The sequence below is a fragment of the Watersipora subatra genome, chromosome 3 (assembly GCF_963576615.1).
Source record: "Watersipora subatra chromosome 3, tzWatSuba1.1, whole genome shotgun sequence".
In the NCBI taxonomy this organism is placed as follows: Eukaryota; Metazoa; Bryozoa; class Gymnolaemata; order Cheilostomatida; family Watersiporidae; genus Watersipora; species Watersipora subatra.
In genome coordinates this window covers 11,697,604-11,713,437 of record NC_088710.1, presented here as the reverse complement: position 1 = coordinate 11,713,437, position 15,834 = coordinate 11,697,604, and the positions used below count along the sequence as shown (strand labels likewise).

General features: G+C 36.4%; 1 protein-coding gene across 1 annotated transcript; it reads right to left on the bottom strand.

The window, feature by feature from the left end:
- Nucleotides 1-504: 504 nt before the first annotated feature.
- On the bottom strand, nt 505-15,616 carry LOC137390153 (guanine nucleotide-binding protein subunit beta-5-like). Its single transcript, XM_068076431.1, has 10 exons — nt 15,276-15,616; nt 10,797-10,955; nt 10,552-10,688; nt 10,428-10,469; nt 6,024-6,100; nt 3,420-3,549; nt 3,172-3,312; nt 2,778-3,015; nt 2,341-2,507; nt 505-1,785 (listed from the first exon to the last, which is right to left on the bottom strand). The coding sequence occupies exons 2-10, from the start codon at nt 10,894-10,896 to the stop codon at nt 1,774-1,776; spliced, it is 1,044 nt and encodes a 347-aa protein (XP_067932532.1). The 5' UTR covers nt 10,897-10,955; nt 15,276-15,616; the 3' UTR covers nt 505-1,773.
- Between the last annotated feature and the right edge of the window lie 218 nt (nt 15,617-15,834).

Below are 15,834 nucleotides of genomic sequence, written 5' to 3'. Positions count from 1 at the left end.
TAGCTAATTATTTCACATTCATATTTAAACCCTTTTATAGTTGTTTTATTTCATTTATTTGATCTGCACGAAACATTTTTCTCATGATATGAAATCTGAAAGTTGTTTGAAAAAGTATGAAAACCGTTTACAGTTGTTTTATTTTCTTTCTCTTAATTTATTTCAATTACAAATAACACTTTCTCATCCGAGTTTGAAAGTTAGAATGGCAATTGTTGTTAAATCCAGAGAACTCTATTATGCACGCTGGCAGCCTATAAATATGAGTACGACTATAGTCCCTTCATTAGTTTCCCTTCCCTACCTCGGCCTTCTTCAGGGCCATCATTGCTATCTCGAAAGCTCTGTTCCATGATGACAATGGTAGGAACTTCGTGTCATAATTATTGCAACCTTTTTTATTACAATCATTGCAGTAATCTGATCGTACGATTGATCGACGCTTGTAACTCTTCTTCTATTGCACATAAAAAGCTAGTTTTGATGCAAACTGGAGTAAACATATCAATTAGTGCAATGGTCTTTTAATTAACATATATAATACATATATGATGGTAAATATTACATATAGATATAAAATAAAAACGTCTTCAAAATTAGAATGAACTAATAATTGAAATCTCAAACAAGTTGCAAAGCAGGATCCAGGCTATAATATCATCGTCGACTAACTGCAAGCAATATATAGGCCTATCAATTGATAGAAATTTTTTCTCGGTTTCGCAATGCACATTTATTAAAAGATCTTTATCAAATTGGAGCTAAGTTAGCAGATTTATTGCATCAAAAAGGTTTAATCTCGCTCCACCGGAAAAGGACAAAATATAGGCGACATTTGCTACACCTGTATAAGGGCTAAATTTATCTTCCCAAATATCTGACAAGCCATTTGAAAAATACAACGCCGGCCTCTATTTGAATGCCACCTCCAATTGACCGCCACTCTAGACGAAGAATTGAAAAATAGAGTGCCATGGCTGGCATTCAATTAGGGGTATTACGGTATTTTCTGGGCGATAGTTCATATACATGCTATAAGACTGGCTTATCAAAGTCACATTTTTGGCATGCGTTAGCAGTAAGGTGAAGTGCAATTCCCAACATCTCTTATGAAACCATTCAGCATTTGGGTCGAGTAAAACGGATGATTAGTTGGCTTTCAACTTTCTGCCAATCGCGACATCGGGTATTACGCTATTTGGGGAATGGTGTTAGTATCGCTGAAGCAAAATAAAACATTCTTTGTTGACTCAAAGGCTCCGTCAATGAAGGCTTCCGGCGTGCTCCAGTAAGGATTTGAAACTATACGCTCAAGCTTGTTCTTTATTTGGACAGGATTGTTGCTAGAAGCAAATTCTAAGGATGCTTTCTCACAAGTTGTACACCGTTGTTCAACAACAATTACTATATTGCAGCGACATCCAACTTTGGATATTATAGACTAAAACAAGCAAAAATCAGTTCAAATTAAAAAATAACTTTCATGAAAAAAATAATGACTAGAGAGCAACTGCCATACCAGTTGGTAAAAAATGAAATTGTGTCACAAACATATCTGCTAGCACAATAAAGACAAGAAATACAAAACTTATCATGCAAATACTGACTAGAACAATAAAAATATAATCCATCAGCTTTATATTGTAGTAATGCATAATAGCGTGCATTGCTATTGGAGTAGACACTGCCTATGAACAAAATTTACTAAAAACTATCGAACTCAATCTCTCGGAGAGAAAGGCAAGAAGGGAAGAGCAACATAGCCACCAGTGATTATGCCCAGACCTGCAACAAAACATATAGTAAGAACAACACAACAAAACATACTCTCAAGATTTCTATGATTAGACTCTGAAAATTATATTATTTTAATTATCAGAAGTTTCTAAGTACATCAGGTCACGCAAGTACATGTAATTACAACTGCAATGCAGAGATTTTGCACTAACTATCAATACAAGGTAGTGTATTTTGAGTAAAAAACTTAAGAACTCATCAATAGCTTACAAATACTATTTAACCTAATTGTCTCCATTGGTCTAAACCACCTGACTTGTTAACACCAGGTTGAAGTTCTAGTCTCAGAACAGGCCTCTGGTGGTAACAAGAAAGACATTCAACTTTCAACTGCTCTATGCCAAACTGTTTAGTGAAAAAAAATGTGAGCAATGCATTCCATACCTGAATTGTGCTGAATGTACAAGAAGTAGCAGCCATATCGCAATACTCGTCATATGAACTCTCAGATCATTAGATTTCAAGCTAATATATAATCTTGCACATATGTTTATTGTCTTTAATAAAACCCAAGTTTAAAGATCAGATTTTACTGCACCTTACTTTTAGTGTGTGGTCCCAACTAGCAGTGCAAAATCCTGTTCCATCCGGACAGGTTTTCAGGCAGCTGATTCTATTCTCATGTGCATACACAATCGCAGCCCTCTCCACCTTAAGCGCATCCCATACATGCACCGCGTAGTCATTGTAACCACCGAATAAGAGACGACCTACAAGAGCCAGGAAGATATGATTACCTCTGCGACTCTCAACCACCAAGTCGACTGAAATGTTGATTGCTTGGCAGTAAATTCCCAAAGTGAAACAAGAACTGAAACACACTCCAATTTGGGACACTGAAGTTACGTGTAATGGTTGTCAAAGCCTTATGTCTGGTTATTAAACAGTAAAGAATAATTCATTTACCTCATATTAAACACGCATGTGGCCCATTCACCTACATCAATCGCGTAGCAGTATTTAAATATAAACATGCGTACCACTTGTTGAGAAGTCTACAGAATTGCATCCAAACAAGATACTCTGGCGTTGGAAGCAACAGATTTCTCGATCTGCACGCAAGTCGAACATTCTGAGGGTTGCATCATCGGAGCCTGTCGCGAATGCCTCTCCACACGGGTGAAACCGGACAGTGTTCACGTCTGACTCATGACCATCGAACGCTTGTATACACTCCCCGCTTCTCACATCCCACACCATTGCCATTCCATCAACACTCTGAATGCATTAAATAAAGAAGTTCAGTGAAAGCCTACAAAATATGACTAAAAAGCTGCATGATTATACATTTGCTGACTGCATTTACATACCAGAAGCCCTATATTGTCATCGATTCGGTGAAACAAATATAACTAGAGATCTCTAAGAAATTACCCCAGAAACAAAGGTGTAGCACTCAGTGGGGGAGATATCGAGGCTTGTGACATCAGCCAGATGTCCAACGAAGCTCTGAATTACAGTAGCACTTTCAACATCTGAGAGTGTACATGTGCCATCCCCACTGGCTGTGAGAATCTACGCGGATCAAAAATCAAAACTCATGATTTGCAATTAAAAAGCACCACCTATCAACGTATTTGTCTTTACTCAAGACTGCATACACGACGTAACGAAACACTGACCAGGTTGTCAGAGTTGAAAAACTTGCATGTTGAGAGGTAGCTGGAGTGCTTAGAGATAGATTTCTTATTTTCGATAGGGTTTTGGTCATCCAAACCAACATGGTACAGGGTACACTGGTTATCCATTCCTCTAAAAATAGTGGCCAAAGTACATGTACATGAATTTTAGATTAATTTTATCCAATGAAAATCAACTAATGGTTAGAGATGCCCCGATTCTAAATTCACTAGCCGATTCAGATACTGATCCGATATACCGATTCTTATTGAAAAATAATCCGATTCAGATCCTTTGTGTTGCATAGATAATTGTTCATTTTATTATGGAAATGTAAATATAATGCAAAAAAAAGAATATTAATGTATTTACAGAAACAAAGTTTTTTATATATTTTTATATACATGTATATGTATATTAACATACTGGCATAAGTCTCTCTTCTATTGCTGAACGAACTGCTGCGCCTGTACAAGTTTAGAGCAAATCAATGTTTCTTTTAAAGAATAGAGAAAGTGTGATATTATTATGCTTTATTATTTATGCTGAGGTGTTGACTGATGTTCTAAAAAAGAATCAAGGAGATTGACCCACCAGAAGCTGAGATATAGCCAGCCAAACACAGGTCTACCTAATAACGAATCAAAGGAAAAACCCTTCGAAAATCCCGAGAATTGTGACGTATGAATCGACATATTGGACATGTGCCGGAGTTGCGTACCCTTACCACCATTACGTTTACTGATTGTTTTAGGCTACGAGATGTGAAACGCTTTTCGCGATAGTAAAGAATTTACAGACTAGCTCTGGTTTCTCAGGAAAACCAAGCAAACATTGTGTGGTAAAGGCAGTTGCCCACAACCTCTTGCCATGATTTTTCAAAACAGAAGAGCAGAATTTGACTATTGTGCTTCAAATTTTAACTCGATCTCCACGGATATACTCCGAAGATCCTCTGTTCAATGAACGGCGCATGTATAGTCTATATTATACGATATCCGTGATTTGCAGTTTGTTTAGAATAAGAAATGGGAATGTGAATTTTTGTTCATTCACCATCTTTCTACTGTGTACCTACTGCAGCATTCAGTTGATTTTCATGATTATCGTCACTATTAACAGACTGTAAGTTCACTACAGCCATAATTTAAAAAAAAAAACTTAGCCTTGCTGCTCTTGTTGTAAGAAAAAAAAACAATAACATTTGATTCTTCTATTTATCTATTATCTTATCTATGATTATTTTTATGATTAATATAATAATCATAAGGCATATTATACAGAATAATAATATAACTGCATATAGAATAAATGATGTAACTAATATAATTTGTAGAAAATTATAAATGATAACCGAGATTGATGATTGATTTAATTGATGCCATTTATTAGCTATAGATAAAAAAAATCTGAACAGCGCTAAAGATGCGTCTGAATAGGGAAGCTAAGTGGGAGAACAACAAAACTGAGCCGAGCTAGCAAGATAGCGAAATGTTGCGAAATAATAGATCCGTGTAATTATTTAATGCTAAAACTAATCTACACGTCAGAGGGACTGGTTCGAAATTCTCAGAGCAATGATTGTTAGGCCCAAATTGATTGTTCTATACGTCCAGGGATTAAACCAATTAAAACGCTGTGATTGTTATAGGAGAGCGCATTAGTTGGCTTAATTGACCAATGGCACACAGGTCGATTTTATAAGTCACATATTGATGCTGATATGAGTATTACCAAAACACTTATGTATTTTGGTAGACCTGTGTTTGGCTGGCTATATCTCAGTTTCTGGTTGGTCAATCTCCTTGATTCTTTTTTTAGAACATCAGTCAACACCTCAAGATAAACAATAAAGCATAATAATATCACACTTTCTCTATTCTTTAATTACCGTTAGTGATTCAATTCCCTTAGTAAGAAGTCTCTTTCTCCTATCACTATCAATGAAAGCCAGTCGTACAGAAGAAGGACTAACTTGCCACAGATGATGGAGGACAGGCTAAATACCGATAAGCCACTGGAGTTACTATATTTTGTACGATACAAACGATACATTGCATCATCAGGATCAAGAGAGTGATAGATAATTTTATGCATTGACTGCTCAAATTACTTTTGTAATGCTAGTAAATAGAAATATTACACAGCCTTCTTGTTTCTTATCTTTCTAATCTTGTTCGTGATTGGCTGCATTAAATCCTACCGCTGTAATTGGAAATACCACACTTTGTGATTACATCTTAACTAAAGCAAAAATGTTCCTCAGCTGTGTTGTTGTTGATCAGGCTATAGACATGAAATAGATTGTGTGACAGGCCAGGAATTCATTAGGTAAAAGTAAGGAACTTGAAGCTGATGATTTTTATTAGTGTAGCAGGGTAAAATACTGTTTTCTGCTAAATAGGTGATCTGTAAAAAGTATCTGAAGTTTCAGATTTTTTAAGAAAAGATCGGCCAATACCGATTCAGATACTCAACACCCATATCGGCACCGATACCAAAATCGGGGCAACTCTACAGTCTAATGACGATGGAGCACAACGCAAGAGTAATGCATAACAGAGCTGTCTGATTAGACAGATCTGTTATGAGTAGTGTGAACTTACCCACAAGCCACAACACTACCAGAGGGACCGTAGGAAGAGGCCATGAGCCATTTTATACCGGATGATATCACATGCTCCTACAAATACAGTGGTTGGACTACCAGTACAAACAACAACACCGTTATACTTGCCAATCATGCACTAGTTGCAAATGTTAGCAGACAATACCACTACTGTAACACTTTTGAAAGTTCATTTGTAAATGAATAATCAGCTTAATTGCTTATTAAAGATGTGATTACGTCAACAATTTCAATCAAATGAAATTCAGACCAATAAAAGGCTAAAACATCAGCTACGATTTGATGTCAATTTTGTCTTTGTGGACTGACCCTGTCTAGAAATATAAGCGTTTGAATGAGATCATTTTTTGAAATGCTCAGATTCGAGCAGGTGCTTTATTCGTGACGTGTATAGTCATACATATGAGAAGAGCCCACAAGCAACAAATATAAGATCTCTTCTTAGACAATCATCAGCACAAAATTATTATATAGGTCATGATAAATGTTATTGCTAGTAAAATGTGTTGTCTGTGTTTGTCGTTAGAGATTAAACTCAATTACTAGATCTTGCATTGACATCATCAACGACTGAATTAATTGATATCGTTAATTTACTGAATTACTGCATCGACACGTTTTATTGACGAACAACATAATTGTAACAATGCTTCCAGTGCCAGCGAAGGTGACTCAAGAGTTTTTTGAGCACCAGGTGGTTAAAGATTGGGGAAGACAGCTTATGGTTAGAGCTGACAGGCGTCAGCAGCGTTATGCTGCAGAGGAAGAGCGAAGAATGGAAGTAAATTAACCTTTAACTTTGAGTCTCACACATATATATATCCAGTGGTGATACAAATTATGGAACCGCCTTTGAGTTTTAGTAAATAATGCGCTGTAATGGCTCTCATATTAGTTATATTCAGTCCAAATATGAAAAGTTATATATCATTAGAAAGGGAATTTTATCGGCTGTCGCATTGTTTTATTTTTTTCTGCATCCAAACATAATACCATCGCTAGTGCAGTTAAAAGTGCAACTAGTCAGGGTGTCTCATAACAAGTCACTTTTTGCAAAAACAGTAGTCTAGTTAATGATGTCTAGAATTTCCAAATTCTTTGGTCTGCTCAGTTTAACAATCATCTAAGACAACAATTGCATTGAGTGAGACGTGCATTATGCAACGTAACCCAAGTAGTATTGAAAAGTCCTTCTGCTCTCAGCAAATTCATACTAATAACTTCATCATCATGCCTCAACATCTCACGAAAGAAAGGCGTGCTGCAATAATTCACCTTCATCAGCAAAGGAAATCACAGAGGGGAATTGCAAGGGAGGTAGATTGCTCTAAAAAGGTGTATTTACAATAATCTGCAGCTGGAAGGAAACTGGTCAAGTTGAAGAAAGGACTGGTAGGGGAAGGAAAAAGCTAGCAATAGATCGAGTGACCAGACGCCTAGTGAGACTTTCTTTGGTTGATAGACATCTAACCAGTCCTCTGCTAGCCAGTGAGTTAAAATAATCAACAGGTACAGAACTAGCACCATCAACTGTTCGCAAATCATTGAGAGATAATGGCTTACGAGGCTGTAAAGCTCGTAGAAAACCTTTGTTATCATCTCGGCAAAAAAGGCTCATCTACAATGGGCAAAAGATCATGTGAATTGGTCACCAGAAGACTGGGGAGCAGTATTATTCAGCGATGAGGGCACATTTACTGTGCAAAATCACTCTGGCAACAATTACCATATGTAAGAAGGAAACCTGATGAAGAGTTTAAACCAGAATGTATTTTACCTATGATAAAGCATCCCACCTCAGTAATGGTGTGGGGTTATTTCTCCGCTGCTGGTCCTGGTAGATTAGATTTTGTTGATGGTATGATGAATGCAGAAAAATATTGTGGAGTACTACAAAGTGTGATGATACCATCTGCTAGAAGTCTGTTTGATAGAGAGTGGCTGCTTCAGCAAGATAATGCTCCATACCACACAGCCAGAAGAGTAAAAAAGTGGTTTGCTGACAATAACGTTAACACTCTGACTTGGTCTTCTCAGTCACCAGACCTTAACCCAATGGAAAATTTGTGGAGCAGAATTATAAGCAATCTTGTAACTAAATACAAACCAACTAATAAAAGAAGATTGATGGAGCTTATTGTGCAATCCTGGCCTGGCATCGAATAGTTACACCTGAAGAGCTTCAGACGCTGACAGATAGTATGCCCAGGCGCTGCCGAGCAGTGATTGATAACAAAGGCTGGCCAACCAAGTATTGATCAACTTCAGGAACAAAACAGCTCTTTTCAAAGCTACTATACCTTGTTTTTAAGTTAATTCCCAATAAAAGCCATTTCAAAGAAAAGAAATATGTTATTTTATGACTTTTGGTCAGACACTATTTAATAGAAATGACAACTGTATAGTGACTCTCTGACAGCTTTCAGTAATCCTCTAATAATATTTTTATAGAAAATACGATGTGGTTTTAATTTAAATTTATTAAAAAGCCAACATTGTGATGATTCAAATGATATATAATTTTGTACAGTTATGTAAAATTTTGATTGTATAAAAACAAAAACAACTCAGAATTCATTGCTATGTAACGAAAATTAGAGGCGGTTCCATAATTTGTATCATCACTGTATATATATACACTAAACTAAAGGAAATAATTTTACTGCTCACGAATACATTTACTAATGGAAAAAATTATAACTTTTTGCTACCACCAATCATCATTTCATAACTTTTTAATCGTTTCACCTGGCTATAATATTTGCTTCAAATTTTCTTTGGCAGTTTTAGCTAGTAAATTAGATTTATGATTAGAATTTAACTCACTTCTTTCTTACTAGTAGAAAGTGAGGAAAATGGATTGATCAATGCTCATCTTTAACTCCTAGAAACAAAGCTTCGAATTGCTGGCTTGGCGTACTTATGCTTTTGTTAAACCTTTGTTCATTATATAATTTTACACTCTCAATCTATTTAACTCTCAAATTGAAAGCATCTAAAATCCCAAATCAATGAAGGACATATACTTATTACATTTGTTTTATCGATTACAGGATGTTTATGCGGCGACATCAGTGGCGCAGTTGCGGAAACTGCCATACACGGAAAAGAGAAACATGAATGTGTGCTGCACAAACATCGATAAACCATTGTTTGAGTTTACTGCAGTAGAGTAATTTGTCCTATTATATGAGCTGAAACTGTGAGTGGCCACGACTTGGATGATGTTTTTGATTAAAACATTTTGCTGAGATGAAAATTTTCATCTTGCAAAAGTTATATAATGAAATAATAATGTTGAAATTAATGCAAAACACGATTTGCAAAATATATTGAATACATCATAGCCCTGTTGCCACCTGTGCTGAAATCTTGTTTGTTAAATGGATGTACGAAGTGTAATCACAGTTGTATTGACAGGTACTTTTGCATAGCTCGACTTGATGTCAACGGACCAAATGTTAAGAGCTCAAAAGATATTATGCTCTACACTATTAAGTGAGAACAAGTGAGTTCACAATCCGCCAACAAGGTGCAAGAATGGCTTTATTAATCCTTTGCCAGACACTCGCATCATGCTGATCACCATGAGAGCTTTGTGAAAAAAGAGAATGATTTCTTCACCAGAGGTCATAGCTGCTCCCTCTTACGTCAAAGTATAATAGAAAATTTCAGGTTCTGAAGTGTGGAAAATGTTTAAAATGGAATAGCTTGCACCACATGTTCTTGTGCATAATTTGCAAACGCCATGGCCATCATTCGCAAGCATAAAACATTCGACAAAGATTTGTGAGTAACAAAACTCGCTTGAATTGCAGATTTTTGACGATTCCATTTTACGGATGATGTAAACTTGCAGATTAACCGCACTATTAATAGCTCTATTATACACTATGGAAACATAGTGTATAATAGAGCTATGGATTATATTATAATATAATAGCTTTTTTATACACTATGGAAACATAGTGTATAATAAAGCGATGTCCGCCTGCCTGAAGCCAGGCTTCTTGGATGTTGGAAAAAAGATTGCATTGCACAAGATTTGAACTCGTAACAATCAGGTTGATAGACGGACACCTGCGCCGTTAGACCACCCTACCGCCTTTCGGAATAATGCTGCAGACAGTTATTACATCTGATGATCTATCATGGTGCACCGGATGGCGAGGGTACAAGTCTAGTATAAAAGGTCATTTACAGAATTTTCAAGTCACAATATTTACGAGGCGAATGCCACTAAAAGCCAATAAATCTAAAAGCATGTGAAACACATGCTAGAAACATGATGTTTGCAATTTTGGCATTGAAGTTCATACCACATATGTGGTCATACAACCTTGAACAACAAAATATTTATAAGTGCTTTTTAGATTATTACCTTGCAATTAGTATAGGCATCCCATACAATGATTCCTCCGTCCTACAATAAGAAAAAGCAAAATGTTACCATCGATGATAAATGCTAAGTTACCTGTAAATGAGAAAAGTTCAGAAGGCAGTACCTCAGCAGTGCTAACTAAATGCCTTCTATCACTGCACCAGTCAAGACTAAGAACTTTTCCCGTGTGGCCTTTTAGCTGCCGTCGTACTTTTGTTGCGTAATTTTTAATTCCTTCGACACAGCTTGTCACTTCCTTAACTGTAAATCACGAAATAGACTAGTTTCAGTGAAATAAAAAACAAAGATGCAGCGATGGAAAGAATACAAGATTATTAATGAGCAGAGGTAACAAAAACATATCCTTACAACTTTTATCTGCAACTTTGGACCTCTCTGCAAGAAGTCTAGCTTTGAGCTCTTCAGCTTCCTTTTGCAAACTTGCCAACTCCTGATCTGCATCGCCCATGCCTAGAGTGGACGTTACTTAAATGGCACTTGTCTTCTGCCTCATCATCTCACAGGGTTCTAACAACCAGATTACACCCAAAAACTTTGACACACTATTAACCAAAACAATTGGTTCCATAACATGCCTATTGAGCATTATTAATAGAAATAGACTAGTTTTAGTGAATGAATAATTACATCGCTTAAACATTACCGACAAAGCATATTCTGTGAGTTCAACTCATAACTGAATAGTTAAACAGTTGGATCGTCAATTATTTCTTGCAGAACTAAGATTGGTAGAGCCACAAAATCGACCTGTGATCCGCTCATAGGTTGAGTTTGTGACTGGGAACTTAAAAACAAACTCTACTAAATAGACTAGCATTTTGATTTTTTTCATAAGCATCAGCTAAGAAACTATATTTGTACAATTATATGGATGTTATTTGAACTGAACAGAGGCTCATAAGCAGCAAACACGTGTGGCAGTGCATCATATATGTATCCGTTAAGAGAAATGAGTGGTAATTTGTATGAAACAAGCATAAACAAAATTATGTAATGCTTTATGGTCCATACAAGGAACATTTATCTGCAACAAAATAAGTGAATAAATTTACCTCGACATACTGAAATAAAAAATATTTTTGATAAACATCTTTCCGATCTATATCTAAAAATCTCTGACTTTTGATGCATTGCCAGAAACAAATTCAGGTTACCACATAAGAAAATTAGATTGAAGCCCTGCTTAACAGCACGCTGGTTAGAAGTACAAGATGGGGTAACATCTGTCGTCAATTGGTCATGTTGTGTAACAGAGAGCTAAATCTAATTTTAAGCGTTACATTATTTAAAAAAAATAAATGTATGCAAGTATTTTAATTGTTTAAACAAATTTGAATTTGCAGTCATTATTAAAACAAAACATGAGTGGACTTTAATGCACACGAATTTGGAAGTTCTGAAGCGATAAGTCTTATATGCACAACATCCTAGTGTTATAATACAGATATTCAAATTATTATGAACTTTTAGCAAAATTAATTTGTAAAACCAGTAATTGAACATCAGCGAACTATGCAGTATTAGCAATGATGCAACAACACGTGCAACTATGCAACGGATTATATTCCTTAGAAATAGCAAAACTTCCCTCAGTCTGAAAGCTTCGCAGAGTTAAGCCAATATACAAGAAGAAGAATAAACAGCAACCGAGTAATTACAGACCAATTTTCCTTACTAATATTGTTTCCTCATGTCTTGCAAAAAAAAATTATCCTATAATACTATTAGTAACTTTTTAGTTGTATGACTCAAAGCACACGCCGGATGTAATAATATTAGATTTTCTAAAGGATGTGACACTATTAACTATTGTGAACTCAAGTTTAAACTTTCAAATATTGGAATTGACAGTGTCTCGCTTTTTTGGATATTAGACTTTCTTTTGGCGATAGGTACAAATATGTAGAAATTGAAGGTCATGAACCTAGCATGAAGAGAGTACAGTGGTGTGCATAAACTTGGAATCACATTGTTTTGTTCACTCTATATCGAATGGATCTTCCATTTGCTTTCTATTTTCCCGCCAATTATGATGCCATGCCAGATATTATATATCAATCTGATCAGCAGAAGATGTGCTTTCAAACAATGCATTGACCAATGGCAGTCTTAAACCCACCTACTCTGCTGGACGACCCAAGAAGACGACTATCCGTGAAGATCGGTACCTGGTACGAAGATCCCTCGCTGACAGACATCTGAACAGTACTCAACTTTGTAAGGAGATCAAGGACAACAGAGATATTGAGATTCACCCCAGTACAGTGCGAAGAAGACTGCTTGCAAATGGTTTGAAAGGCTGCAAGGTAAGGCGCAAGCCCTTAGTTTCTGAGAAACAGCGAAAGCGTCGTCTAGAGTGGGCTAAAGATAAACGGTTCTGGACAACAGCCCAATGGCAAAGGGTCTTGTTCAGTGATGAGTCAACATTTACCATCCAAAACCACTCTGGAAATTGTTATGTGAGGAGACGACCTGGAGAGGAGTACAGCCCGGCTTGTACGCTACCAACCATCAAGCACCCTACTGGAGTCATGGTATGGGGTTGCATGACAGCTTTTGGTGTGGGAAGACTCTCCATTTGTGAAGGCATGATGAATGGAGACAAATACATCAAGACCATGGAAGATGTCATGCTTCCAAGTGCTCCGAGCCTGTTCACCAGCAACGACCAACCTTGGTACTACCAGGATGACAATGCACCCTGCCACCGTGCTAAGAGAGTCAAGGAGTGGATGACCAGAAGTAATGTGAGGGTAAAAGACTGGCCAGCACAAAGCCCTGACCTGAATCCCATTGAAAATCTTTGGCAGCGTATTGGTGTGATAGTCAGCAAAGATAAACCAAAGACAAAACGGGAGCTCATAGAGAAGATTATTCATGCTTGGCATCACATCATCACTCCTGAAGAGCTCAGAGAGTTGGTAAACAGCATGCCTCGACGGTGTCAGATGGTGATCAAGAACAAGGGCTGGCCAATAAAATACTAATGCTCAGCTCAAGACACCTTACCAGTCCTTCTGAAGACCAACAATAACCCAACGGCCCTTTTCAGGGCCACAAATTTGTATGAAAGAGTTTGTTTGTATCCTATTTTATCAATTTTCACTAACAACATTCATAGCCTGCAATAAGTCTGCTTTTCGGTAGATCCACCCCCAGCGATAAAAATCTGAGAATATTTTTGAATATTTGGCATCATCTTGTTCTTCAGAATTTTCCCTTTCAAATGATATATATATTGATGGGGTTGAGGCACTTAACTCCAAAGAATTTCTTAGACAACAGCATATAAACATACATATTTGAAGATTTAACTGGTGATTCCAAGTTTATGCACACCACTGTAAGTTCAAGTGTTCCGCAGGGCTTAATTTACGGGCCTCTTCATTTTCTTAGATACATAAATGAACTAACTTTTCTTCAATCACCATGTCGCTTGTTTGCAGATGATGCTATCTTATACAATACTACTGAATGCACTGTTTTCACACATAAAATTTATTCTTAATTAACACATAGAACATTAACCATTTTAACTTTTAAATGAAGATTTTCGTTTATTTCTGGGTGTCCGGCGAAAGCATAATTCAAATATTCGAAAGCTTGAGGATAGCTAAAACAGACTGTAGAAATTTTTTTTTACTTTTTATGCTATACATTCACTCAAGTTTCGAAATAGCTTTTAAATAGTGGAAGGTAATGTAGCTACCATTGGCTAAATTTCTTTACTCAATGAATTTAAGTAACTAAAGCTAATGTTTTAATCTTTCCTATATAATAAGAGCTGTGTCTCTCCGAAGCCAGTTATGAGTATTAGAAAAAACATGTTGCACCTTAAAGAAAATGAGAAAGCTGAAAAGACACAGAATTTTTGTTAGGCGTGCAGCTAAAGGTATTGAGCCACTGATCAACTGTGATAGCATAGGTTATAATACTCGTCAAAGAGCAAACACAGTGATGTCTTGCTAACCTTTTTTTAACCATACCTGTAAAGTTGAAATAATTGGATGTAGGCGACCAAAAGTCGCAGCAAGACTACACCGCCACTACGTGGCGGTTGGAACAGCTGGGGGCACTTTAAGCCCCCAGCGGGGTTCGGGGCCTGGTCGATCGATGGTTTTTTATTTTCTCAACTCATTTATTACTACAGATGTGCTCATTTCTCATATCATATTCATGATTTTAAAGCCCAAAGCCTACAGGGCTTTAAAATCAAGAATATGATATGAGAAATGAGTACTTCTGTAGTAATAAATAAGCTGAAAAAATAAAAAAATCAATGTCTTTGACCTTTGTCTTTTAGTACAAATGATGACTGCCATTGGTTTGCTGTAATGTGATCTTAGCCTTTGTCGTAGACGACCAATTAGGATCACAATTTAGTCATGTTACATGAACCTTACATCACTGTATTGTACTGTATGCTGCTTTTATATTCAATGGCCATTGAATGTCGACCATAATGACATTAGTGTACTTGAATCAATGAAATAGAGCTATAATGTACCATGAGATTTGGCAAAGTCTAAAATTTTTCAACTCCAGCTATAGTTATACTTAAAACACACAAATTTTCTAACCATAACTTAGTTAGGGAGAGTTAGGGTAGCACTACATCACTGAGCAAACACCTATACATACATACCTGCCAACTCTCACGCATTGGGCGTGAGACTCACGCAATCACCCCAAAGAAAAAATGAAAATGCGTGAGATTTTTGCCCCAATTTCCACAACTTTATATATACTATCATTGATACATCAACTGCCCCAAAACTAAATCTCACGCATTGCCCCACTCTTGGGTTGGCAGGTCTGTATACATACCACACATAAGAACCAATATGTTTTGTCAGTCTTCTCGAACAATAAGGGAGTTGCGATTATGAAAAATATTTAACGCATGTAGATAAAATTAAAGAAACAACCAAACACATTTAAACAAAGTTCTTATTTAGAACCGCTGTTCTCAATTACTAAAAAATTGTACTCATAAAATCTTTTGTGCACTACCCAAGTGCGGAAAATTCAATAATAATGATATTAACACAAAAGTACGATGATACTTAATTCGACGTATTAACCGCTTTCTCTATTTATGTTATAACTTTCAGAAGGCAACTATGTTTGGCGACCTAAAACATCAAAAATACGACCTTCTCTTTCCGTCTGGCGAGGCTCGCACACGAAGGCGCACCAAACGCGGTTGCGAAGACAGACGAAAAGCGAAAGGATGTTATATCATGTGATATAAAAACAATAATTTATGCATTCATTTTTATTATTAAAATAATTGCTTACAATTTAACAATATGTATTTAATAAAATATGACAAGTTTTGACTTTGGCTGAAAGTTGAAAAGGTCAATAGCAGCATAACCTAAGT